This window comes from Hibiscus syriacus, unplaced genomic scaffold (genome assembly GCF_006381635.1).
Source record: "Hibiscus syriacus cultivar Baekdansim isolate YM2019G1 unplaced genomic scaffold, ASM638163v2 tig00111129_pilon, whole genome shotgun sequence".
NCBI classification, from domain to species: domain Eukaryota; kingdom Viridiplantae; phylum Streptophyta; class Magnoliopsida; order Malvales; family Malvaceae; genus Hibiscus; species Hibiscus syriacus.
In genome coordinates, this window is record NW_024062990.1 from 467,655 (window position 1) to 494,809 (window position 27,155).

Consider the following 27,155-nt stretch of genomic DNA (forward strand, 5'->3'; position numbering starts at 1 on the left):
AAAGAATGAGAAACAAATTATATCATTTTTTGGGAAAAATATTTATAAAAAAATTAAACTCCAATTTTTTTAAATTTTTACATCCATCGATGATTCGTAACAATTATTTTAACTAAGTTATATATAAAAAAACTTAATCACATGGAAATTTAGTCAAATTGGGATAGAGAAGGAAAAGAAGGCCCAGGCAAATGTAGTGGACCTTGAAATGACATAATTGGATTTTTACAGACAAAAAACAAAGATCCACTGGTTCCAAGAAGGGGATTTAAATACAAAATTCTTTCATCAAAAGGTTGAGTCAAAAAAGAAGAAAAATACTATAAGAGTTATTAAGAATGAAAATGGGCAGTCCTTTGAGACATTTGATGGCATGGATGCTGAATTGCTAGATTTCTATGGCAAGCTTATTGGTGTTGTTGACCCTAAAGTTGTGAGCTGCTCTTCTGAATGGCTTAAGGATCTCCTGGGCAACTCCTTGCCTGTTGATGCAGAGAGGATTCTTGAGGGAGAGGTTTCAGATAGAGAAATTAAGGAAGCCTTGTTTAGGCAAAGGAAAGACAAAAGTCTTGGGCCAGATGGCTACACCTCCTGGTTCTTCAAGGTTGCTTGGGAAATTGTGCACAAAGACTTCCTCAGTGCAATGAGGTATTTTTTCCAGACCTCATACCTTTTTCCTGCATTCAATACCACCACTTTAGTCTTAGTGCCTAAGTCTTTAAATGCTAGTATGGCCAAAGAATTTAGTCCTATTTCCTGTTGTTATGTTGTTTACAAAACTATAACTAGGATTTTGGTCTCTAGGCTAGCCCAATTCTTTCCCAAGATGATTTCTGCTAGCCAATCCGCTTTTGTTAAGGGCAGAAGTATCACAGATAACACTTTACTAGCACAGGAAATTGTTAGGGGTTATTCTAGAAAGAACCTCTCACCTAGGTGTGCAATTAAAGTGGACATGCAGAAAGCTTTTGATTCATTTAGCTGGGATTTTTTGTTAAATGTTATGGGTGCTATGGCGCTGCCTGCTAGGTTCTGTAACTAGATCAAAATTTGTGTTACCACCCCAGGTATTCAATTCTCTGAATGGAAGCCTTGTTGGGTTTTTTCGAGGTGCTAAGGGTGTTAGACAAGGGGACCCTCTGTCCCCTTATCTGTTTGTGATAGTCATGAATGTGCTATCCAAATTGCTTGATGCTGCAGCCAAAAACGTAATTTTCAGATTTCATCCTAGATGTAAAGAATCTCTCTTACACACATCTGTTTTGCTGATGATTTTATTTTGCCATGGCTACATGGATTTGGTGCAGGGAGTGACAAGTATTTTAAATGTGTTTTATGAATTATTTGGGCTCAAACTCAATGTTATGAAGACTGAGCTTTTTACTTGTGGGATTAATGGGGATGATTTGGTATATATTCAAAGGACAATTGGTTTTAGGGTTGGTCAACTCCCTGTCAGGTACTTGGGGGTGCCCCTAGTGACCCGGAAACTCTCTAAGAAAGACTGTGCAGCTCTGCTCGGAAGGATCAAGGACAAGCTAAGGCAGTGGTCTAGTAGAAAGCTAAGCTTTGGTGGTCGGCTGCAGTTTATAAAAGCAGTTTTGTTCAGTATTTTTAATTACTGGAGCATGTAACTCATTTTGCCTAAGGGAATCATTCAGGAAATATAAAAGAGTTGTATGAGATTCTTTTGGAAGGGCAGTGATTCTTCTGCTCGAGGTGCAAGGGTTAGTTGGAGCCAGATTTGCACAACTAAGTTTGAGGGTGGTTTGGGACTGAAGAGTCTGCCTGGGTGGAATAAAACTTGATGTCTATTACTAATTAAAAACATTTTAGCAGATGTTGGTTCTCTATGGATTGCCTGGATTAAGGCTTACTGTCTTAAGGGTAAGGATTACTAGAACATTGATAGCAGACCTCACTTCAGTTGGATTCTCAGGAAACTAATCAAGTTGCGTGAGGAGGCAAGAAGGTTATTTACTGCTTCGGTATGTTGGTCACAAGTAAATGGGAGCTGGATTTGGGATAAGATTCGGGAAAAGAGAAGCAAAGTGGCCTGGCACCGTATCATCTGGTTCCCTGCCCATATTCCCAAGTTCTCGTTGATCACGTGGATGGCAACTCTTGATAGGCTGCTTACTAAGGAGAGGTTGAGCAGATTTGGCATGGTGGTTGATGCTAATTGTGTGTTTTGTGGTGCTGAGCAGGAATCCAGAACACATATTTTCTTGGACTGCTCTTTCTCAAATGAGGTATGAAACGTTGTTTTGTAGCTTTGTGGGCTGCAAAAACGTTGGTTGAACTGGGATGATTTGCTCTGTTGGTGGGTAAGGAATTTAAAAGGTAGATCCCTGCTTGTTCAAATCCTCAAACTAGCTTGGACTAGCTTCATTTACTACATATGGGAGGAGCATAATCACAGAATTTTTAGAAGTGTGATGCGTTCGACTGATTCTATTGTCAATATTATTAAAGAGGCTGTTAAAATTAAAGTGTATAGATATAGTATGAATAGGCAGGATAATGTAAATAGACAGTTGTACATTGATTGGGGCATGATATAATTGTCCTTATGTTTTCTGTAGCAGCTTGTTGCTTCTTTGGATGAATATAAATTGATTATCCAAAAAAAACTTAATCCCTCTTTGAAATCATCTAAACCCTGAATCATCATTTGAAATATTTTGATATCAAATATATCGTAAATGATAGCCAGTGAAGATTGAACAAAGGTAAAAAGGGATGATTATTATGGGAAAAAAAGAATATTAAAATTTTAGGTCAAATTCAAATACAAAAAGTTTCAAATCTTGGCGTTTGCGAATGGAGCAAACTGGGTTTAGAGGATGCCCTCGCTCTACAGTACTCGATCTGTATTAGTCGATCATTAGATCGGATATCAGTGATTAATTCAAAAAAAAATTAGGTCAACTTCAAATACAAAAAGTTTCAAAACATTTCTTCAAGGTTGCTTGGCTATCGTTGGAGCTGATTTTATTGATGCCGTAAAGTTTTTCTTTGGCTATTCGACTCTGCTTCCTGTTTTGAATTCTAAGGTCTCGGTCCTTGTCCCCAAATCCCAAAATGCTTGCAAGAATATTTTACTTACTCTTGTTGCATAGTGGTCTATAAAACAATCACTAGGATTATGGTTGACAGATTGACAACTTTTTCTTTATAAAACAATCACTAGGATTATGGTCGTCAGATTGACAGCTTTCCCCCCATATATTATCTCTCTAAGCCCCTTCATAAAGGGTCGGAATATCATCGATAGCGCAGGAGTAGGTTGTTGGGTACGCTCGTAAGTCTCTTTCCCTCGTCGTGCGCTTAAAGTGGAATCTTCAGAAGGCGTTTGATAGCCTTAACTAAGATTTTGTATTGACTATTTTGGATGCTCTTGGTTTATCTGAGAAGTTCAAACAGTGGATCGAAGCTTGTTTGACCACTCCTAGGTTCTCTGTTGCGTTTAATGAGAATTAGGTTGGTTTTTTAGGGTGCTAGGGGTGTGAGGCAGAGAGATCCCTTGTCCTCTACCTCTTCGTCCTCTCAATGAATGTTTTATCCCGTATGTTGGACATAGCTGCTTGTCGCGGCATCTTTTATTTTCACCCAAGTGTAAAAAAATTTAGCTTGACGCATTTTTTCTTTGCCGATGATCTTCTTATATTCTTCAATAAGATTGAACATGTGCTGGTATTGAGTTCTTTACTTCTTCTTCTATAACTTTTTTTAACAGCTTTTGAAAGCTGGCATTGGCTTGATCAATTACTCGATATATTCATTTCCTTGAACATATGATCAGCAAATTGTACATGTGTTGTTTGAAAATTTATTGGAATCGTTCTTCCTTTCTTTTCCATTTTTTTCCGATCAGTATCGATGTGTTTACCTCTCCTTGAACAACTGACCATGTCCATTTGCTCTTTATTTATTTATTTGGCAGTGGACTATTCAATATCAAAATTATGTTTACTGGAATACTCAGCAACATACCCACGACTATTTGAGAAACTCAATGCTCAACATAAGTCTAAGAGCTTTGTTTCAAGAGTCACCATTATTATATACTTACTCTACAGCAGTCACTTTATTCTCACTTAGTCGACAGACTATTCAATTCAACTCGATCATTTGAAGCTTTTTCCAATTACTTCAGGATGCAAAATAGAACATTCAACACCAATTCTTCATCTCAACAATAAAGACTAGCAACAATTTTAACATACTAATCTTCAGCAAGTAGTCCATTCATCCAACAAATCACGTGAAAGATACTAGTAAAGAAAAATGATTAAGATAACAACTGAAAGATTCCAGACCTTTAAACAAATCAGTGAGCAAGCATACCGGTGAAGAGTGACAAATCAGATTAAAGTGACAGACGTAAAATAGCAACACCAGCGCATCAGAATCAGATTAATAGATCAGAGACGGAGATCAAATATAGCAACAAATCTTCAACGACATGCATCAAATCTGATGAACAAAAACCAAGGAGAGATGAAGAGGCGTAGATGAAATTCATGACAGAAGGCAACGGTGTTTGAATCATTGGCATCAGTTTAATCAGACGTGTAACTGAATCGGCAATGAAGCGGAAGAGATGGCCACAAGATCATCGACGAATGATACCATGTGAGAAAGGAGGCATGGTGGCCAAGAGATGCCCAAAAGGTAAACGACAGTGAATGGAGATGAGAAGCTGTGAAAGAGTTGGCTAGAATTATTAGAGGACATTCTTTTACTCAATGTGAAAATGAATTACAAAATGCTTGGATTAAAACCCTCTTCTAAGCCAGGCTTTATATAGCCCAAATTACAATCAAATATTAACTACTTATTACTAACAAACTTCCATCTAATTATAGTTACTTCTAACTATATTCTAACATTATTTAACTCAAATATATTCAAAAATCAAAGTTTGACAAAGATATGATCAGTCGAGCGAGCCTATCTTTATCTTATATGATCGAAAAGAGTATAAATTTTTCAAACAATTTCAACTACTAATCTTGTATTTAATTTTAAAATAAATATTTTTTTCAAAAAAATACCTACAAAGGTTAGTTAATCAAATTCTAATAATCATAGAAGATTAGGGATGAGCATCGGTCGGATTTTTGGTCCACCCGACCCAACCCGAGAACAATGACTCATCCACTCGAGATCCGACCCGATCCGCATGAAACAAGATTTCACCCGACTCGAACCCGACCTGATATATAACTTAAAAACCGATCCGACCCGACCCGAAATAATAATAAAAATATTATTTTTATTCAATAAAAACAATTACTTAATTGAAAGAAAAAATATATAGGGGGATATTATTGTAATTATTCCTAAATATATAAGGTAAAATTATATTTTTTGCAGGTCGGATCGTGTATTTTCACCCTAAATCCGAACCTGACCCCGACACGAACATCACATTTTAAAAAAAATCGACACGACCAGACCCGAACTCGAATTTTTTATTTAAAAAAATCTGACACAATCGGGTCGGGTCGGAACCCTTCAGGTTCGGGTCACATGTCCATCCCTATGAAAGATATTAATGATATCATAAACATCATTAGAATCCAATAAGACCCATGGATTACTATATGTAATGCTAAATGTTTGAAATCATATCATTTAAATAATGTATATGATTCGAATATCAATATATATAAATTAAATAAGTAGAATTGAATTATCCTCATAATAAATTATATAATGTTTAATTTAAAAAGTAATTAAATATTAATGATTATAAAAAATATTTGATATATCATTTTGTGCTAAATGAAGAAAATAGTTGTAATTTTTATTTTTGAGAAAAATAGAAACAAGGAGGAGAAAAGATGATATTATTAGTAAGTTGTAAATGAGAGGAGGGGTTGTTGATAGAAGCTTACGCTCAAACCGCAATTGTTATTTGTGATTTGTCCTGAAATTCCTCCCCCCGTCTTTCCATTCATTTGGCCACATTTCCCCCTTCTCTTTCTCTCCACCTTTTCTCTTTCTTTTAACTTTGCTTTTTTCTCTCCAACCTCTCTTTGATCCTTAGGGTTTGCCTTTTGGAGACAAATGATGAAGCCTATGGATCCTCATTCATTGCTAAACATCAACTACAACAACGTCAACCAAATCTGAGAGGTAACAGAAAACGAACTTCAAATTTTGTGGAATTTTCGAAATAATATTCGACAGAGGAGTAAAAACCAGGATTTTGGCGGTTTTTTCGTACGGCGGCGAAGGAGTATGAGCGCCTCAAGATTCATAAAATGTGTCACCGTCGGCGATGGCGCCGTCGGAAAGACTTGCCTGCTGATTTCATACACCAGCAATACTTTTCCTACAGTGAGCCTGTTTCCTGCATTTTCGGATCTTTGTTGCTTGATTGAATTATTTATTAGCTTTTTAAATCTTCCGTCTGGTTCAAGCTGAATTTTTATATATGGATAGTATCAACTTAATGTGTAAAACTCTCTAATTTTACATTGATTTAAGATCATTGGATAAAATGTAAATTGATGTCTGACATTAACTCTTTGTGCATCGACTGTTCTGTATTTCTGCAACCTTGAATTTCCTGTGAAATTTAGCTATTTTTTATAAATGCTGTGAAGATTGTTGTTAATGCCATACAATGTAGGCATATGCATATCAGGTGCAACCTGATCTCTTTGCAATTACTGGAAATTCCTTTTGAATTTAAACCAAGATTGGTGTTTTATGCTCCTGCTACTGATTTTCTTTATTGGGTACATTTATGGCAACAGGATTATGTCCCAACTGTTTTCGACAATTTCAGTGCAAATGTTGTTGTGGATGGCAATACGGTCAACATAGGTTTATGGGATACTGCCGGTAATTTGGATAATAGTTTCTGGAATTCCTCTTCTATTTTTTTTGTTTTCTTTCTTGCTCTTGGTTCTGAAATCGTTTCCTTGAAAACAGGTCAGGAGGATTACAATAGATTAAGACCACTGAGCTATCGCGGGGCTGATGTCTTTATTCTTGCATTTTCTCTCATCAGCAAGGCCAGTTATGAAAACATCGCCAAGAAGGTCGAACCGTTGAACGCCTTCTCGTTCGAGATAATAATTTGGTACAGTATATCTGTAGTGCATGTCCCTACAATTCACGAGTGTTTCTTTCTTTCCATTTCAGTGGATTCCTGAATTAAAGCATTACGCACCTGGTATTCCAATAATACTCGTTGGAACTAAGCTTGGTATGATTCTTAATCTCGGGATAATGAGATTCTTATGTATTATTTCAATATCCAAGCGAATGAAACTATTCTCAAATTGGTGGCGTACCCTTTTATTAGTATTCGTGTTTTCCACTCTTTGCTCCTGCAGATCTTCGGGATGATGAGCAATTCTTAGCAGACCATCCGGCTGCAGTACCTATAGCCACGTCTCAGGTGAATATCTAGACATTATTAATTATCATTAGTATTTGTTGGAATATGTTTCATTTATTGAATATTTGTGTTGAATTTCTTTTTTTTCTTGAGGGAGAGGAATTAAGGAAACAGATAGAGTCCCCTGCCTACATCGAATGTAGTGCAAAAACACAACAGGTCAAATATTTCTCTAAATGCACTTCTTATTTTTCAAGTGAAAAACTGTGTTGAAGCCTCTCTTGTAGCTACCATGAGATTTTTTGTGAATGCTTTACTGCAGAATGTGAAGTCAGTCTTTGATGCGGCGATTAAGGTAGTGCTCCAGCCTCCCAAAAAAGTTAAGAAAAAATCATATGGTGGTTGCTCGGTATTATGATCAATAGAACTTTAAAGTCTTACAGAGATGGAGGACCTGTCAGCTTCTTTTTACTGTCAAATTTTTTTAATATTTTTTTTGGTATAATTCAAGGAAGCAGTAAGCCCATCATGTATAGTCTCAAACTGAAAATCCAGGTATTTCTTTGAAAGCATTATCAGGTGGTATGTTTCGTGTTTTAGTTATTTTTTAATGGTTCATATGTAATTGACGATAAGCATTTCATTTTATGAAGTAAAACTGCACTCATGTATTTACCAGATGTGAAGAATACCTAGCACCATTTTATTAAATCACAGTGTTGTTGCATGATGTTTAAAGGTTCATTTTGGTTCATCAACACATGCATTCTTCACCCACATCCACTTCACAAACCCCAACAAAACTTAAAAGAGGAAGTCTCGACTAAAATTCCATGAATGATGAGTCACCCAAGCCAAGCGGGATATCTCAGGAAAGGCGGGCTAATATACGCGTTACCAGATACATTAAAAGATATTTAATAAATTCGTTTAGTGTTACCGGAAATGTTGAGTAATAATAATGTAGTAGGTCTAAATCATGAAAATATTAAAAATTTGGCAACGGCAAACTTAGCTTGTCGGTTTATGTCGTTACTTTATAAAAATGTATCGATCTACATCAATATAATAGGAAAAAATATAACAAAATCGGTCACGAAAAGACAATCGATAAAGCGCTATCGGTTATATTGCAAGTGTCGATATTTGAATATAAGTATCGACAGATAGTGAATTTAAAGGAGAAGCAGTTTTAGCGCCTATAAAGTGTCGATTCTTTATAAATATGTATCGATCCACAACAATATAACATGTAAAAATATGACAAAACCGTTAGGAGAAGACAACCGGTAAAGAGATACCGGATATATTAAGTGTCGATACTTTAATATAAGTATCGACACTTTGTGAATTTAAAGGAGAAACAATTTTAGCGCCTATAAAGTGTCGATTCTTTATAAATATGTATCGATCCACAACCATATAACATGATAAAATATGATAAAACCGGTCTCGAAAAGACAAAACCGGTAAAGCGCTACCGGATATATTGAAAGTGTCGATAATTTAATATAAGTATCGACACTTTGTGAATTTAAAAGATAAGTAGTTTTAGCGCCTATAAAGTGTCGGTACTTTATAAAAATGTATCGATCCATAACGATATAAAAGGTAAAAATATGATAAAACCGGTCTCTAAATGACAAAACCGGTAAAGCGCTACCGGATATATTGAAAGTGTCGATACTTTAATAAGTACGCGTAATAAAGTCGATATTTTCAAAGAAATAGGTAATTATACTATTGAAAGTATCGACACATGACATAAAAGTATCGACACTTTTGTAGTTGTATCGATTAAATAGAAATTACAAATCCGTAAAAATATAAAGGGCATAGCTAAATATCCTCTGAAAAATAGATAGAACATACGAGTTTTTGAAATCGAAGCGTAATTGTTGCTGCATTTCAGAAGGCGTTTCTAAAGCGAAGTTTGTTTGTTTGTTGTTGCAGTCGAATCGAAAAGTACGTTGTCGAAACCCTAGTTTTTTATTATTACAGTAATCGAAAATAAGGTTTTTATGTGTTGTTTGGGGTTTTCTAAGTAAAGAAGCATTTGAGACTGATTATAGATAGAAAGTGATATTCTAGGTAAAATATAAATATAGATACTTTTATTAAATATTATAGGTAAAAAATGATATTATAGGTTGTATAAATGTGTCGAAACTTGAAGTATTGAGTGTTCTCATTCGTTTGAAGGAAATAGGGATTAGGGTTTTTAGGTTTGGTTTGGAGATTTTGAATTGAATCCAAGAAGGATTTGGGACCGATTATATAAATATTATAGGTATAAAATAAATATGGATACATGTATATAATATTATAGGTAGAAAATGTTATTTTAGGTTGTATAAATGTGCCGACACATTTTGTAGTGGTCATTCAAATTATTTTGAAGAAAACTGTTTTACCACAAGAGTAGTTATCTATATTTGTATATTGAATAAAGTGTATGTAACAAGTATTTGATTTGATTTGCTTAAACTGATATATGAAGGAAAAATGGAGTCAATGGGTGGAAATATTGTTGGTGGCGCAGAGGACTTTGAAATTGAGGCCGAGACTCGAAAGCAACCAAAGGGTGGATATATGTACTTCTAGTAAGTATCAATGTTTTTTTGTTATTATTGTTGAAATGGTAATTGGATTAAAGTATTTAAGAACTTCAAATTGATGATAAATTTTAAATGTTGACAGTATGGCCGAATGTAAAAGGATGAAGGAAGGTGACGAACACATCGGTTCAGTATGTAAATTGAAATTGACATTGAGTATTATTTAGTGTTAATGTATTGATTAAAAAACGTTTATGCTTAATATTAGGTGAGAAATGATGTGTTGGAGAAATGGAATTCGATGACTGATGCTCAGAAGGAACCTTACATCGCACGGTCAAAGATGGATAGTGAGGAATACAAAGAATGGAGGAAAGCACATGAAAAGAGGTATTCATTAAACTTGTAAATACGTTGATACAAAATATATAAGAACTATAACATTATATATTGTTAAAAAAATATAGGAAGTGTCGACAATGTGCAGCATTAAAATGTTGAATTCATTAATTATACACTTTAAGGAGAAGGGTCAGTTGAATGTGCTGTGAGAAATGGGGTTTGGATCATTGGTAGGAGAAAGGGATCGACCTATTCGAGGGAATTGTGTCGATCCTTGATGACGCAATTTGATGTCAAACAATGTATTGCTAAATATGGTGATTTTTTATTTCCTCTCGAGAACCCATGTGCTGCAGCTGTCTTGGGGGTAGGAAATGAAGGCAAAAGTGTTGTAGAAGTCTCTAAGAGTAAGGATTGGAAAGCACTTGCCTCCAAATATGGTTTGAAGCAGAAGGTGACATATGTTGAACTTGAAGAGGAAATCAAAAGTGTATCTTACGGGGGGATGAGTTGAAGGCCCGAGTTCTATTGTACATTGTCGGGATCTTTCTTTGTCCAACGGGTGATACGTCAACGAACAAGGACTATATGAAGCTCATTTGCGATGAAGGCTTGAAGGGTGAATTCAATTAGGCTGAATATGTCCATTCGAGATTGATTGAATCAATAATCAACTTTAAAAAGAGCAGCCAAGATACCTCAAGGGATACATAGCAATCTTAAGGTAAATGAGTATAAGAACGTTTTTGTTTTTTTATATAAAATGATAATATAGTTATTATATAAAATTATAAATTTTATTATAAATGCAGGTTGCATTGTTCGATTTTTGGTCGGGCTGTGAGGTAGTGTCGGCTTATGAAAGAACCGGAGTGGCATGCATCCGTGCATGGGGGAAGGAAGAGGTGGTTAGAGTGATGGAGAAGTTGAAGTTGGATAGACCAAGGAAGCAAGAAAGGGTAATAAATGTAATTAAATAATATTAAGAATATAATCAATGTCTTAATATTGTAATTTAATTTTGAAGGTTATTGGCAAGGATGTAGTGGAGGCAGAGAAGAAGGAAGAAGAGATGGTTGTATTGGGGGATGACAGTGAGGGAAAACAGAGTAAATTAGATATTTTGATGTTTGAATTAGCTGATATCAAAAAATCCAATTTGATATCATGCAAAGACAATCAAGAGTCGAAGAGAAACTTGAGAGAGTCGAAGAGACACTTGAGAGACATAAGGGGAAGTGGAAGGAAAAATAGATGGAGTGGTGAAAGAAGTTGAGATGTTGAGGGGTGAACTTAAGATGGTGATGGGTGAAAAAATTGATGGAGTAGTGAAGGAGGTTGTGGAATTGAGGAGTGAACTACGGGGGTGAAGGGGGTGGTTGATGAATACTTGGATGAAGGGGAAAAATTGATGGGTGAAATAAAATAGATGAAGAGCTATGTAGAGCAAAAATACGATGAACTGAAAAAATATGAAGAAGAAAATAGAGAGGAAGAAGAAAAGAGGAGGAAATAAGGAGGAAGGATGTCGATGTGATCTATACACCGGAGAGTGTTATAGATGCAGATTTGGATTCAGAATGTCCTGCACCCCAGAAGAAGAAGCAGAAGGTAAGTTGAATAAAAGAAAACTTAATTTGATCTTTATCATGTTGTTTGACAAAAATTTGTATGCAAAATTGTAGGTTGAAAAAGTGGATATTCCAAGCGGAATTGATGACATCGAAGCTGCAATTTGTGATTATTTATGGAATAGTGGGTTAGAATCGGGGTAAGTGAAATATATTGGTTTGTGAGTGATATTTAAATATTTCATGACAATATATTAATCCTAATGATTCATATAGATATTCTGTAATCTCATGGGAAATCAATTCGCTAATATATCCGACGTTGCAACGTTGAAGCCTACGGAATGGGTTGGCGGTGTGGTAAGTAGAAAGTACAAAATGTTAAAACCTATTGAATATTTTCTGATTGTGTAATTAATTTTGTTAGGTTATTGATTTGCTCGCCTGGACAGTATGCTACGATTCGAAAAAGTCACTCCGGGGATTGGCTATCTTCCATACCACTTAGCGGTGAGTTAAATTAATAAATGTTGAAAAGTAGTGTTATAGACGGTATATTAATAATGATTGTCGCGTAAGTGCAGCAACAGGCATTGGATGCCAACAACAAAGTAAGTGTTGAGAGTATTTCTAACTTTTGGGGTCTTATATTGGGTAACTATGTAAAATTCACCGACTGTGAGAATGTAAGACACCATACGAATTGCAAATGATGTTTTCGGATATAGAATGTTGAATTTTGTCAAATTGGGTGTGAAATTTGTTGAACATCATATCACAATAAACTACCATAATTAACATTGGTATATATTGGTGTTGGATATGGTAGATCGTGTTGCAACATTATATGATAGTTTGTTTACATCTGAAGCAGCTAAACAGAGAGTGAATGATGCTAAGTGATTGGTATGTATGAAAGGACAATATGTAAATTATAATGCATATTTTGTTTGGATCATAACTTCATAATTTTTAAAGCAGATGAAAATATTATATAGTTATAATAAGAAACGCAATTGGGTAGAAGAATGTGGATCTCTAGGAAAGTTCCCCTTGAAAAATTTCAAATTTATGGAGCATAAGAAGAATGAGCAATTGAATGGGTATGAGATGTTATCATAAATAGAAAGCTTAATTTATGCAGGTTTCATAATTGACATTGTGGTTTTCAAATTTTGTTACAGATATGATTGCAGCATGTATGTGATGATGTGAATGGAATCGATCGGTTCTACAGGGGCAACTGGTGATTTTGTAAGTGGAATTAAAAATTCGTTTGCGGTTAAATTATTAAAAGTCGTAGATTGAATGTTGTGGTTTACAATACTTAACGTACTGACAATTTGAATATAGGTTGTTGGAGAGTGGGATCTATCGCGAATATTAAACGATCTCGTAAGCCACAATCAAAATCAACGAAGACAGTAGATAACAAAAGCTGCCATGAGACACAAGAATAACAAAAGTAAGCGATGATGTAAATGTAGAGTTAATTTTGTATACGATTTATAATTTTGTATGTGGATGTAATTATGTATGAGATGAGAAAAGTTAGCAGTAGGTTATTGTACATGTTTCTTATACACAATAAGAGTCATGTTGATACTTACGATATATGGAGATCATTGTCTGCATTTTTTCCAAATGTCATAATAATTGTCATCATGTGCGGGACTGAATGGTCATTCCATATAGAGGGTATATACAATAACTACAAATTCAATAACTTTAAAGTAAAAGGTAAATTTACAATGTAGTTGGTAAAAATAGACTTTTTTAATGAAAAATTAATAAAAACAAAGATTTGTTTCCAACATTTTGTCCAGTATGGTTCCCAAACGTTAAGTTTCCAAAACATAGGTAATCATATGTGTCGAAACGTTTATAAAATGTGTCGATCCCAAAAACATCGAAACCCATAATTATAATGTAATAGGTAATTTTGTAATATAACCAATATAAATATACCGGTTTTATGTGAGAATAGGTCTACATAATGTATCAATACTTTTTCATTATGTGTCGATACTTTTTGTCCAGAATGAATGCCCAAAAAGATGAACGCATAACGTGTCGATACATTTATTGAAAGTGTCGATCCCAGAAACATCGAAACCCATGATTATAATGTAATAGATAATTTTTCAATATAACCGATATAACTAAATCGGTTTTATGAGAGAATAGGTTTACATAATGTATCGACACTTCTGAAATTTGTGTCGATATTGTTTCTCTAGAAGGAATGCCCAAAAGGGTGCACGCAAAAAGTGCCGATACATTTATAAACAAGTATCAATCCAGAAACATCGAAACTCATAATTATAATGTAATAGATAATTTTTCAATGTAACCGGTATACATATACCGGTTTTATGAGATAATAGGTGTACAATATGTATCGACACTTGTGTAATTTGTGTCGATACTTTTGGTCCAGAAGGAATGCCCAAAAGGGGTGCACCACTAAGTGTCGATACATTTATAATAAGTGTCGATCCCAGAAACATTGAAAACCATAATTATAATGTAATTGATAATTTTTCAATGTAACAGGTATACTTATATCGATTTTATGAGAGAATAGGTGTACAATATGTATCGACACTTGTGTAATTTGTGTCGATACTTTTGGTCCAGAAGAAATGCCCAAAAAAGGTGCACCACTAAGTGTCGATACATTTATACAAAGTGTCAATCCTAAAAACATCGAAACCCATAATTATAATGTAATAGATAATTTTGTAATATAACCGGTATAAATATACCAGTTTTATGTGAGAATATGTCTACATAATGTATCGACACTTTTTTATTTTGTGTCGATACGTTTTGTCCAGAATGAATGCCCAAAAATATGAACGCATAAAGTATCGATATATTTATAAAAAAGTGTCAATACCAGAAACATCGAAACCCATAAATATAATGTAATAGGTAAATTTACAATGTAACCGGTATAATTATACGATTTTATGAGAGAATAGGTCTACAACATGTATCGACACTTGTGGAATTGGTGTCGATACTTTTTGTCCAGAAGGAATGCCAAAGGGTTGCATGTATAAAGTGTCAATACTTTTTTAAAAATTGTCGATCCCAAGAACATCGAAACTGATAATTATAATGTAATAGGTAAATTTTCAATGTAACCGGTATAAATATATTGTTTTATGAGAAAATAGGTCATCATAAAGTATCGACAATTGTTAAATTTGTGTCGATACCATTTTAAATATCGCGTGTTTTTCCCCTTCATTATTTATAGATTATAATCGATACAAACTCCTCCATATCAATAAACCCTAAACCTAAAGGCAAAGAGACTCTTCCTCTCCGATGAATACTAGCGTTATCATAACAGTGACAATAAGATATTCAGGTAAATTTATCATTATTTTATGGGTTTGATTGATTTCCACATTGGAGTTTTTTTTCCTGAATGTATTTGTGTTCCAATGTAATAGCATCCACACCCAAAATGTCTCCAAAACGTCAACGTCAGAAGCACGGTCTTTCTCAAAGCTCTTTTTAATCCAGATCTTCTTAACCACAACCTCCTTCTCAAACAATCGCTTCTTCTGAGGAAACCAGGTCGTTCGAAACTCTGAACTTTAGATCCGATATGGAGAAAGAAAGATGGTAGACGAGTTTTAAAGTAAGGAAGATTCGTCCCGAACGTGTCATTGACCTGGGTTTCTTTGTAACACCCCCAACCCGTATCCGACCCGGATACGAGTCTGAAGTGTCACATTTACTTTTCAAACATTTATTCGTATAAAATAGTGAGTAATTTAAAACTTTTATAACATATAAATGACTCGTTTACATAAAAGACATTTTCATTATTACAAAACCAATCAGAGCATGTATCTTTCACTTATTATTTCCATATAACTATTCGAAATATTTATAAAACGGTCCATAGCTTAAACAATAGATTCTTTTGGAAAACATGCCAACTAGAACTTTATATACTAAAATACATATTATTCACATCTTTTCTGATCTGACCTTTAGTAAGGAGAACTGACCTTTCTTGCTCCAAATTGCTCTTTCCTCTTCTCGAAACCTACGTGTAAATTACTTACACGCTAAGTCAAAGACTTAGTGAGGCATATAAACATATAAGGTAAACGGTAACTAATAATCATACCTAAACAATTCTTACTATCATTTCATACCACTCATACTTTTACATGTAATGAATATATGCATACATATATGTCATTATCATTCATATATCTTATCTCATGTTCCTATGATCTCTTATGTCCATATCATATAACATATACCATAACCAATTGCACATACACATACCATGTCATGTAAACCATATATATATTATCATAAAACACGTACCCAATCAATTATATTATCATCTTCATTTCTTTCTTATTTTATCACTATCATTGATTCCTTTCATCATATAGTCTTATAAGTTACCATTTGTACAATCAATATCACACATGAAATTCCACAAGGGAACAAACATATTATCCTATCACTTTATTAATATTATCTATTTAATAGCCCATGATACTCATGTGAGAACTAAAGATATGCGAGTACATAGAGGTTGTGCACTAATGTTGTCACCACAACTCATATAATTGCACTGAAGTGCCACGTAGAATTGCACCGGAGTGCCGTGTAGAATTGCACCGTAGTGCCATATAATAATGTCCATAAGGACCACATATTATTCCTTAAGAATCATATACATATACTAGGGATCAAGTATGTGTCTCATCAGACTTCACACATGTTCCAAAGAATACATATATGTCCGAAGGACCACATATCATTCCTTAAGAATCATATACATATGCCAAGGATCAAGTATGTGTCTCACCAGACTTCACACATGTTGTAACATCCTCAATACAAGGTTAGTGACTAAATCGTAAGGTTTCAAAATTTGGTAATTTAAATTAAATAATTGAGTGGTTTAAAGACTTATATAAGAAATGAGGTGTAAGATCAAATTGAAAAGAATGAGGAATGAAAGGATAATATGGACATTTGCAAGGAAAGAAAAAAAAATATAATAATAATATATGTATATATATAGATACACGTGGAAGGAAGGAAAAGAAAGTTTAGAGGTTTCCAGAGTTCTCTTATTTCTTTCTTCTTCTTCACGTGTGAAGCCAAGCAAAGGTGAGTTTTCTTGTGATCAAATTCTTGATGAATTTAAGGTTTCTTATTGATCTTTAGTTGATAACTAAGCTTAAGGAAAGCTTAGATTATCTTAAAACCATAAGATGAGGAGTGTATGAAGAATTAAATAAAGGAAGTATAAAAGTGAAATTTTGGAATAGGGTTCTTAATAAGAATTAGAAGTGAAATTTGACTTGTCATTAAGCTAACTAAGAAGTATGAGGTGTTAGAATTCAAATTAGAACATGTTGGAATTTGGGTTAGATTCTTAAATTCTACATGGAGAATTAGATTTCTAAGTTTTAGAAGTATTTAATGGATAATAATTAGTTTAAGTAAGAGTATGCAAGTTAGGAAATAAGAAAGGGGATGATATATAAAGTATTAAGCTGAAAAGAGTGGATTTTCGGGCATAAAAGAGGATTATGGGCAGAGTGCATCGATGCACATTCATAGTGCATCGATGCATCAAGTTTAAAACCCAGAAATTATTTGAAGGTGTATCGATGCATTGGTAATGCATCGATGCACTCTTTTAAAATAGAAACATCGAATGTAATTAGTGCATCGATGCATCCCAGGAATAATACAACATCGAATGCATTTTATGCACCGATGCATCAGTAGTGCATCGATGCATACCTTCATTAAAGGATGAAATTAGCTTTTCTCTGAGTCTAAGGAATGATAGTTTAGAATATATTAATTAGTATACTGATAAGTATCATTGAATTATGTAGATATCGAGCCTAAACGAGTTCTGGAACAATCGACAAGTAGGATCGATCGAGGAAAAAGCAAGGAAATATAGGTGAGTGCATATGCATAGCATGGATATAGTATTATAATCAGTTCTAGACTTATGATAAGTCTAGATTCAATATTTTAATAGATGATTACATTCCATATTATGAAACATGATATAAGTTTATACCATATGCATTACATGACATGAATATGCGGGAAATGATATTCCTATGTGATAAAGGTATGAAAATACTATGTCTACGTGATACAAATTATGTGAAGTGTGAAAGCCCATGTTATGTAGATGAGAACTCTAGGTATAGTTGGCATGCCAAGGGTAGAGGGTCTACGCGGTCCTTCGGGATATATATATATTCTATGGAACATGTGTGAAGTCTTGTAAGACACATACTTGATCCTTAGTATATGTATATGATTCTTAAGGAATAATATGTGGTCCTTATGGACATTACTATATGGCACTACGGTGCAATTCTACGCGGTCCTTCGGGATATATATATATTCTGTGGAACATGTGTGAAGTCTTGTAAGACACATACTTGATCCTTAGTATATGTATATGATTCTTAAGGAATAATATGTGGTCCTTATGGACATTATTATATGGCACTACGGTGCAATTCTACGCGGTCCTTCGGGATATATATATATTCTGTGGAACATGTGTGAAGTCTTGTAAGACGCATACTTGATCCCTAGTATATGTATATGATTCTTAAGGAATAATATGTGGTCCTTATGGACATTATTATATGGCACTACGGTGCAATTCTACGTGGCACTTCGGTGCAATTATACGAGCTGTGGTGACAGAATAGTGCACAACCTCACAATACTCACATACCTTAGGTTCTCAATATGGTATCATGGGCCAATAAAATTATTAATACAAATTCATGAATGTTAAAGTAATATGTTTACAGGTATGGATATTGGTGATGTAAACTACATTGATTAAGTACATGCTTTCATCTCATTCCATATCATTATGACATGTTTATTACATTTCCTTGTTATTATAATATTATTGCCTCACTAAGTCAATGACTTAGCGTGTGAGTGTTTCACACGTAGGATCCAAGAAAGTAGACGGGACACGTTAAATAGCTGGACAACATTACTCCTGCAACCACCAGATCAGAAGCAACTTAATCAGTAGGTCATTTTGTTATGTAAATGGCAGTTGGCATGTAATTAAAGGGTTAAGTTGTGTATGCTCTGAATATTTTGGTAAACTTATATTACAATATGTATATTATTGTATTTTCTTAATATAAGTTCAAATATTTTGCTATTATTTTTTAAGAGTTGTGTTTTAAAAGTCAATGTAGTATCTCTGACTCATATCAGGGTCGGGTACGGGTTGGGGGTGTTACATTAATGGTATCAGAGCTATGGTTTAGCCGATTCTAGGCATAAACCAGAGTCTATAGAGTCTTTAAAAGGAATACATGCCAACAAATAGTGAGAACTTCTGATCTGGTATAGTATGAGTATGTTGTTTTGCTAATAGAACAATGTGTTTATTCTTATTAGATGTCCGGACATAATAGCTCCCGAAGTGAAGCGGGAGAAGATAGGCCTGCTGAAAGCAGTAATTCACCTGCCCTGGCCAGGCAAGGTGAAGAACAGGCATCTCAAGGAGTGCCTGTGCAAGATCAAGATACATTTTTCAGAACGTTAGACGCTATTTTGACGCGTCTTCAACCTCCTGCTCCACCAACTCAAAGGATGAATGTAGCAAAAGAGTTGAGAGGTTTAGGAGCTCCCGAATTTAAGGGAGAAACCGAAGAAGGTCCAGTGTCAGCGGATCTTTGGTTGAATGATTTGAAAATCATGCTAGATGGTCTCCACTGTTCCGAAGTGGAGAAATTAGATGGAGCTGTATCTTTATTGAGGGGTCAGGCGAGGATATGGTGGACGAATGTCATCATGAGGATGTCAACCGACCAGTTGACTTGGTCTTTGTTTTTAGAAGAATTTAAAAACAAGTATATTGGAGATCAGTTTATTCGACAAATGAAGCAGGAGTTTATGAATTTGAAGCAGATGAGCCGCTCTGTATATGAGTACGAATATGAGTTTAATAAGCTGAGCAGGTTTGCAGCTGAGCTTGTGCCTACTGAAAAAGATGCTTGCGAATGGTTCGTGGAGGGCTTGCGCCCTAGACTTAAAGAAATGTTGATAGTATTAAACTTGTCCTGTTCCAGGAGGTGATCAATCGTGCAAAAGCTCTTGAAAGGGCTCAGAATGAAAGATTTGGGGACTCAAGAGTTCAGACATCAAAGAGGACGACTACTTCTTCTAGCTCAGTACCATCAAAAAGGGAAAGAGACTCAGGATTTCGATCGCAAACTAGATCCGAATCAGTTGCATCATCAGCAAGAGGAGCAAGTCAGGTGAGACCTAGACAGACACAATCAGTGGGATCGGTGCTGAGAGATTCACTCAGAGTCAAGGGAGACAGTGTCAGCACTGTGGGAAAAACCATTTTGGGGCTTGTCGGATGGCTGCTGGGACTTGTTTTCGATGCGGAGATGCCGGACATTTTATCCGGGATTGTCCATTGATTGTTGGTGAGACTGCACCATCTGAGAGAGTTAGTTCTACCTCACAGAGAGGACGAGGAAGAGGTAGAGGAAGGAACCAGTCTGAATCCTCTATGCAACCGGAAGTTCGATCCACTGCTCGGGTATATAATTTAAAGAGAAGTGATGACCGTGATGATCCTGATATCATTGCAGGTACTTTTCAACTGTATGATAAATTAGTATTGGTGTTGATTGATCCGGGTTCTAACTATTCTTATATTACCAGTAAATTAGTAAAAGAATTGAGAGTTCCTATAGAAGCTACGAGTAATGTAATGATAGTAACTAATCCGTTAGGGCATAGTGCGCGGGTGGACAAGGTTTGTAAGGGGTGTCCCATAAAGATTCAGGGAATTGAATTCTCTGCTAATTTGATGGAATTACCCTTTGACGAGTTTGAAGTGATTCTGGGAATGGATTGGTTGTTTCATTATTATGGGAATGTCGACTGTAGATTGAAAAAGGTAACCCTGAAGAGTCCAGAAGGAATAGAAGTTAATGTGATCAGTGAAATGTGTAATCCTTTAGCAAATGTAATATCAGTGATGTCTGCCAAGAAATTAATGCTACATGGATGTCAGGGTTTTCTTGCAAATGTGATAGATTCAAGAGCTCAAGAGAAAAGGTTAGAGGAGATTCCAATAGTTCTAGAGTTCCCTGATGTTTTTCCTGCTGAATTGTCAGGATTACCTCCAGGTAGAGAGTAGAGTTCCAAATTGAAATAATGCCAGGAACAGCTCCGATTGCAATGGCACCTTATCGAATGGCTCCAAAAGAACTGCAAGAGTTAAAGAATCAATTACAAGAGTTGCTAGAGAAGGGATTTATCCGACCAAGTGTATTGCCTTGGGGAGCTCCAGTGTTATTTGTTAAAAAGAAGGATGGATCAATGCGTCTTTGCATTGATTATCGACAGCTCAATAAGGTGACAATCAAGAATAAGTATCCCCTTCCACGTATTGACGATTTATTTGATCAGTTAAAAGGAGCTTCGGTATTTTCCAAGATTGACTTACGTTTCGGTTATCACCAATTGAAGATTCAGGAGAAAGACATTCCGAAGACAGCTTTCAGAACGTGATATGGTCACTATGAATTCATTGTAATGCTATCTGGAGTAATGAATGCACCTACTGCTTTCATGGATCTTATGAACAGGATTTTTCAGCCCTACTTGGACCAGTTTGTTGTTGTCTTTATTGATGACATACTGGTGTACTCGAAATCCCATGAAGAGCATAGCACACATCTGAGGATCGTCTTGCAAATTTTAAGAGATAAAAAGTTGTATGCCAAATTGTCCAAATGTGAGTTCTGGTTAAAGGAAGTAATTTTCTTGGGGCATGTGATCTCCGTAGATGGGATTAAGGTTGACACTCAAAAGATTAAAGCTATAATGGATTGGGAAGTTCCTAAGAATGTGTCTGAAGTTCGGAGTTTCCTTGGACTTGCCGGTTATTATCGAAGATTCGTTAAGAATTTTTCGATGATTGTGCTGCCTCTAACCAAGCTGATGAGAAAGAACATACCGTTTGTGTGGACTCCTGAATGTCAAGAAAGTTTTGAAGTTTTAAAGGAAATTTTGACAGAAGCTCCTGTATTAGTTCAACCTGAAACTGGCAAGAATTTCGTAGTGTTTAGTGACGCGTCCTATAATGGGTTAGGGTGTGTGTTAATGCAAGAAGGGAAAGTGGTAGCGTATGCATCAAGACAGTTGAAACCACATGAAAAGAATTACCCCACCCATGATTTAGAAATGGTTTGCTGTAGTGTTTGCTCTCAAGATTTGGCGTCATTATCTTTATGGAGAGCGTTGTTACTTATATACGGATCATAAGAGCCTGAAGTATCTGATGACTCAAAAAGAGCTAAATTTGAGGCAACGTAGATGGGTAGAGTTCTTGAAATATTATGATGTGATAATTGACTATCATCCCGGAAAAGCTAACGTAGTAGCAGATGCCTTAAGCAGGAAAACATTTGCAGCCTTAAGAGCTATGGATACAAGATTATCTTTAACTGGAGACGGTGGTCTATGTGCAGAGTTAAAACTTAAACCAGCATGGTTGGATCGAATTAGAGAATTGCAAAGTAAAGATGAAATGTTTTTGAAAAGAATAGAGCAAATAAAGAATGAAGAAATTAAAGACTTTGAGGTTAAGTCAGATGGAAATTTGTATTGCAAATTGAAGAATTGTGATACCCGACAATAAAGATTTGAAGAAAGAAATATTGACAGAGGCTCATTGTAGTCCATTGACGATGCACCCGGGTGGAACCAAGATGTATATGGATATTAAGGATCGATTTTGGTGGTCAGGGATGAAAAGAAGCATCACTGAATTTGTGTCTAAGTGCTTAGTATGTCAACAAGTTAAAGCTGAGCACCAAGTTCCAGCTGGATTATTACAACCCCTTTCCATTCCTCAATGGAAGTGGGATAATGTGATGATGGATTTTGTTTCGGGGTTACCCTTGACTCCGAACAAAAGAGATTCAATTTGGGTCATCGTTGATCGTTTGACCAAATCAGCTCATTTCATTCCCGTCAGAACTAATTTCTCTATGGAAAAATATGCGGAATTGTACATTAGAGAAATTATTAGATTGCATGGAGTACCTGTTTCCATAGTTTCTGACCGAGACCCTAGATTCACTTTGAGATTCTGGAAATCTTTGCAGGGAGCGTTGGGAACTCGCCTTAACTTTAGTACGGCCTTTCACCCTCAGACGGATGGGCAATCAGAAAGAACTATTCAAATATTGGAAGATATGTTTCGAGCATGTGTTATTGAGTTTAAAGGGTGTGGGAGAAATATTTACCACTGGCAGAGTTCGCTTACAACAATAGTTATCAATCCAGTATTAAAATGGCACCCTATGAGGCGTTATATGGGAGGAAATGTCGTACTCCATTAAACTGGTATGAGCTCAAAGATCGAAGTGTAATTGGTCCAGATTTGATTCAAGATGTGGAAGAGAAAGTGCGAGAAATTCAACATAACCTCAAAGTGGCATCTGATCGGCAAAAGTCCTATTCTGATCTTAAAAGAAAAGGGATTGAGTTCGAAGTTGGAGATAAAGTTTTTCTTAAAGTATCTCCCTGGAAGAAAGTATTACGTTTTGGTCGGAAAGGAAAGTTAAGTCCTAGATTCATTAGGCCATATGAAGTTGTTAAAAGGATAGGACCCGTGGCATATCAGTTATCCTTGCCACCGGAAATGGAGAAGATTCATAGCGTCTTCCATGTGTCTATGTTACGAAGATATAGGTCCGATCCCTCTCACATCGTTGCACCAGAACAAGTAGAAGTCCAATCGGATCTGACATATGAAGAAGAACCAGTGATAATATTAGCTTATGAAGTTAAACAGTTGAGGAATAAATCAGTTCCGTTGGTCAAAGTTCACTGGAGAAATCACAAAGTAGAGGAAGCAACGTGGGAGCGTGAAGAAGATATGCGTTATCAATACCCCTATTTGTTCGTGCAATGAAATTTCGAGGACGAATTTTCTTAAGGGGGGAGATTTGTAACATCCTCAATAACGGGTTAGTGACTAAATCGTAAGGTTTCAAAATTTGGTAATTTAAATTAAATAATTGAGTGGTTTAAAGACTTATATAAGAAATGAGGTGTAAGATCAAATTGAAAAGAATGAGGAATGAAAGGATAATATGGACATTTGCAAGGAAAAAAAATATAATAATAATATATGTATATATATAGATACACGTGGAAGGAAGGAAAAGAAAGTTTAGAGGTTTCCAGAGTTCTCTTATTTCTTTCTTCTTCTTCACGTGTGAAGCCAAGCAAAGGTGAGTTTTCTTGTGATCAAATTCTTGATGAATTTAAGGTTTCTTATTGATCTTTAGTTGATAACTAAGCTTAAGGAAAGCTTAGATTATCTTAAAACCATAAGATGAGGAGTGTATGAAGAATTAAATAAAGGAAGTAGAAAAGTGAAATTTTGGAATAGGATTCTTAATAAGAATTAGAAGTGAAATTTGACTTGTCATTAAGCTAACTAAGAAGTATGAGGTGTTAGAATTCAAATTAGAACATGTTGGAATTTGGGTTAGATTCTTAAATTCTACATGGAGAATTAGATTTCTAAGTTTTAGAAGTATTTAATGGATAATAATTAGTTTAAGTAAGAGTATGCAAGTTAGGAAATAAGAAAGGGGATGATATATGAAGTATTAAGCTGAAAAGAGTGGATTTTCGGGCATAAAAGAGGATTCTGGGCAGAGTGCATCGATGCACATTCATAGTGCATCGATGCATCAAGTTTAAAACCCAGAAATTATTTGAAGGTGTATCGATGCATTGGTAATGCATCGATGCACTCTTTTAAAATAGAAACATCGAATGTAATTAGTGCATCGATGCATAAGTCATGCATTGATGCATCCCAATAATAATACAACATCGAATGCATTTTATGCACCGATGCATCAGTAGTGCATCGATGCATACCTTCATTAAAGGATGAAATTGGCTTTTCTCTGAGTCTAAGGAATGATAGTTTAGAATATATTAATTAGTATACTGATAAGTATCATTGAATTACTATGTAGATATCGAGCCTAAACGAGTTCTGGAACAATCGACAAGTAGGATCGATCGAGGAAAAAGCAAGGAAATATAGGTGAGTGCATATGCATAGCATGGATATAGTATTATAATCAGTTCTAGACTTATGATAAGTCTAGATTCAATATTTTAATAGATGATTACATTCCATATTATGAAACATGATATAAGTTTATACCATATGCATTACATGACATGAATATGCGGGAAATGATATGCCTATGTGATAAAGGTATGAAAATACTATGTCTACGTGATACAAATTATGTGAAGTGTGAAAGCCCATGTTATGTAGATGAGAACTATAGGTATAGTTGGCATGCCAAGGGTAGAGGGTCTACGCGGTCCTTCGGGATATATATATTATGTGGAACATGTGTGAAGTCTTGTAAGACACATACTTGATCCTTAGTATATGTATATGATTCTTAAGGAATAATATGTGGTCCTTATGGACATTATTATATGGCACTACGGTGCAATTCTACGCGGTCCTTCGGGATATATATATATTCTGTGGAACATGTGTGAAGTCTTGTAAGACACATACTTGATCCTTAGTATATGTATATGATTCTTAAGGAATAATATGGTCCTTATGGACATTATTATATGGCACTACGGTGCAATTCTACGCGGTCCTTCGGGATATATATATATATTCTGTGGAACATGTGTGAAGTCTTGTAAGACACATACTTGATCCCTAGTATATGTATATGATTCTTAAGGAATAATATGTGGTCCTTATGGACATTATTATATGGCACTACGGTGCAATTCTACGTGGCACTTCGGTGCAATTATACGAGCTGTGGTGACAGCATAGTGCACAACCTCACAATACTCACATACCTTAGGTTCTCAATATGGTATCATGGGCCAATAAAATTATTAATACAAATTCATGAATGTTAAAGTAATATGTTTACAGGTATGGATATTGGTGATGTAAACTACATTGATTAAGTACATGCTTTCATCTCATTCCATATCATTATGACATGTTTATTACATTTCCTTGTTATTATAATATTATTGCCTCACTAAGTCGATGACTTAGCGTGTGAGTGTTTCACACGTAGGATCCAAGAAAGTAGACGGGACACGTTAAATAGCTGGACAACATTACTCCTGCAACCACCAGATCAGAAGCAACTTAATCAGTAGGTCATTTTGTTATGTAAATGGCAGTTGGCTTGTAATTAAAGGGTTAAGTTGTGTATGCTCTAAATATTTTGGTAAACTTATATTACAATATGTATATTATTGTATTTTCTTAATATAAGTTCAAATATTTTGCTATTATTTGTTAAGAGTTGTGTTTTAAAAGTCAATGTAGTATCTCTGACTATATCCGGGTCGGGTACGGGTTGGGGGTGTTACACATGTTCCAAAGAATACATATATGTCCCGAAGGACCACATAGACCCTCGACTCTTGGCATGCAACTATACCCCTAGCTCTCATGACACATAACATGGGCATTATCTTTTATATCCTTTTACATATTCATGTAACCATATCATATATTCATATAAGCTCATGGTTTCATTCACATATACATGTAATCACGTAGTTTCTTTCATGTAATTCATGTCACTTTTCATATGAATTCATATTCATATAGGGATTCACCCTCATGTATCACATATACTTTCTCTTTCATATGGCTCATAACATTTCTCATGTGTTCATATGACATGTAACTCATTGTCATCTTATCATGTTATCACATAAACATATCATCTTACAATACATACAAAACATATCAATACCTATATTCACATATACCTATCACTTCATTATCCTTATTATTATTCTTATCATCACCATTAATCCCTTTTACTTACCATATTCATATCAATAACACATATACCCATGCACACATATAAATCATAACAAATACATACTTCTATGAATTCATGTTTTTCACTATTGGAAATAGACTTATCACAAGTCTTATTTTCCCTTGAACCTCATATACTAGAGAATGTGCACTCACCTTAGCTTTGCTTTGATTAGATTATAATTCTTCAATTGATCCGGAACGGGATCACATTCTATATCTACATCATCATACATAGATTATATTAGTATTATAATTAATATACTCTAATGGTTCACTCTTTAGACCAAGAGAAAAGTCAATTTCATCTTTTAATGAAGGTATGCATCGATGCACTACTGATGCATCAATGCAT

General features: G+C 35.1%; 2 protein-coding genes across 2 annotated transcripts; both read left to right on the forward strand.

Moving 5' to 3' along the window:
• The first annotated feature begins 373 nt into the window (after positions 1–373).
• LOC120154405 lies at positions 374–2,258 on the forward strand. The gene is made up of 5 exons (XM_039166167.1): positions 374–648; positions 790–1,034; positions 1,111–1,208; positions 1,308–1,630; positions 1,940–2,258. The coding sequence occupies exons 1-5, from the start codon at positions 374–376 to the stop codon at positions 2,256–2,258; spliced, it is 1,260 nt and encodes a 419-aa protein (XP_039022098.1).
• A 3,736-nt stretch (positions 2,259–5,994) lies between these two features.
• On the forward strand, positions 5,995–8,050 carry LOC120154420 (rac-like GTP-binding protein ARAC3). Its single transcript, XM_039166177.1, has 7 exons — positions 5,995–6,351; positions 6,774–6,861; positions 6,952–7,061; positions 7,165–7,228; positions 7,359–7,423; positions 7,517–7,582; positions 7,686–8,050. Exons 1-7 carry the CDS (start codon positions 6,253–6,255, stop codon positions 7,779–7,781), a joined length of 588 nt encoding a protein of 195 aa, XP_039022108.1. The 5' UTR covers positions 5,995–6,252; the 3' UTR covers positions 7,782–8,050.
• The last annotated feature ends 19,105 nt before the right edge of the window (positions 8,051–27,155 follow it).

Coding starts and splice junctions, on each gene's coding strand:
- LOC120154405 (XM_039166167.1), top strand. CDS start 374: ATGGATGCTGAATTGCTAGATTTCTATGGCAAGCTTATTGGTGTTGTT. Junction 1,035..1,110: donor GGCGCTGCCTGCTAGGTTCT/GTAACTAGATCA, acceptor GGTTTTTTCGAG/GTGCTAAGGGTGTTAGACAA. Junction 1,631..1,939: donor ATTTTTAATTACTGGAGCAT/GTAACTCATTTT, acceptor TTGGATTCTCAG/GAAACTAATCAAGTTGCGTG.
- LOC120154420 (XM_039166177.1), top strand. CDS start 6,253: ATGAGCGCCTCAAGATTCATAAAATGTGTCACCGTCGGCGATGGCGCC. Junction 7,424..7,516: donor TACCTATAGCCACGTCTCAG/GTGAATATCTAG, acceptor TTTTTTCTTGAG/GGAGAGGAATTAAGGAAACA. Junction 7,583..7,685: donor GTAGTGCAAAAACACAACAG/GTCAAATATTTC, acceptor GCTTTACTGCAG/AATGTGAAGTCAGTCTTTGA.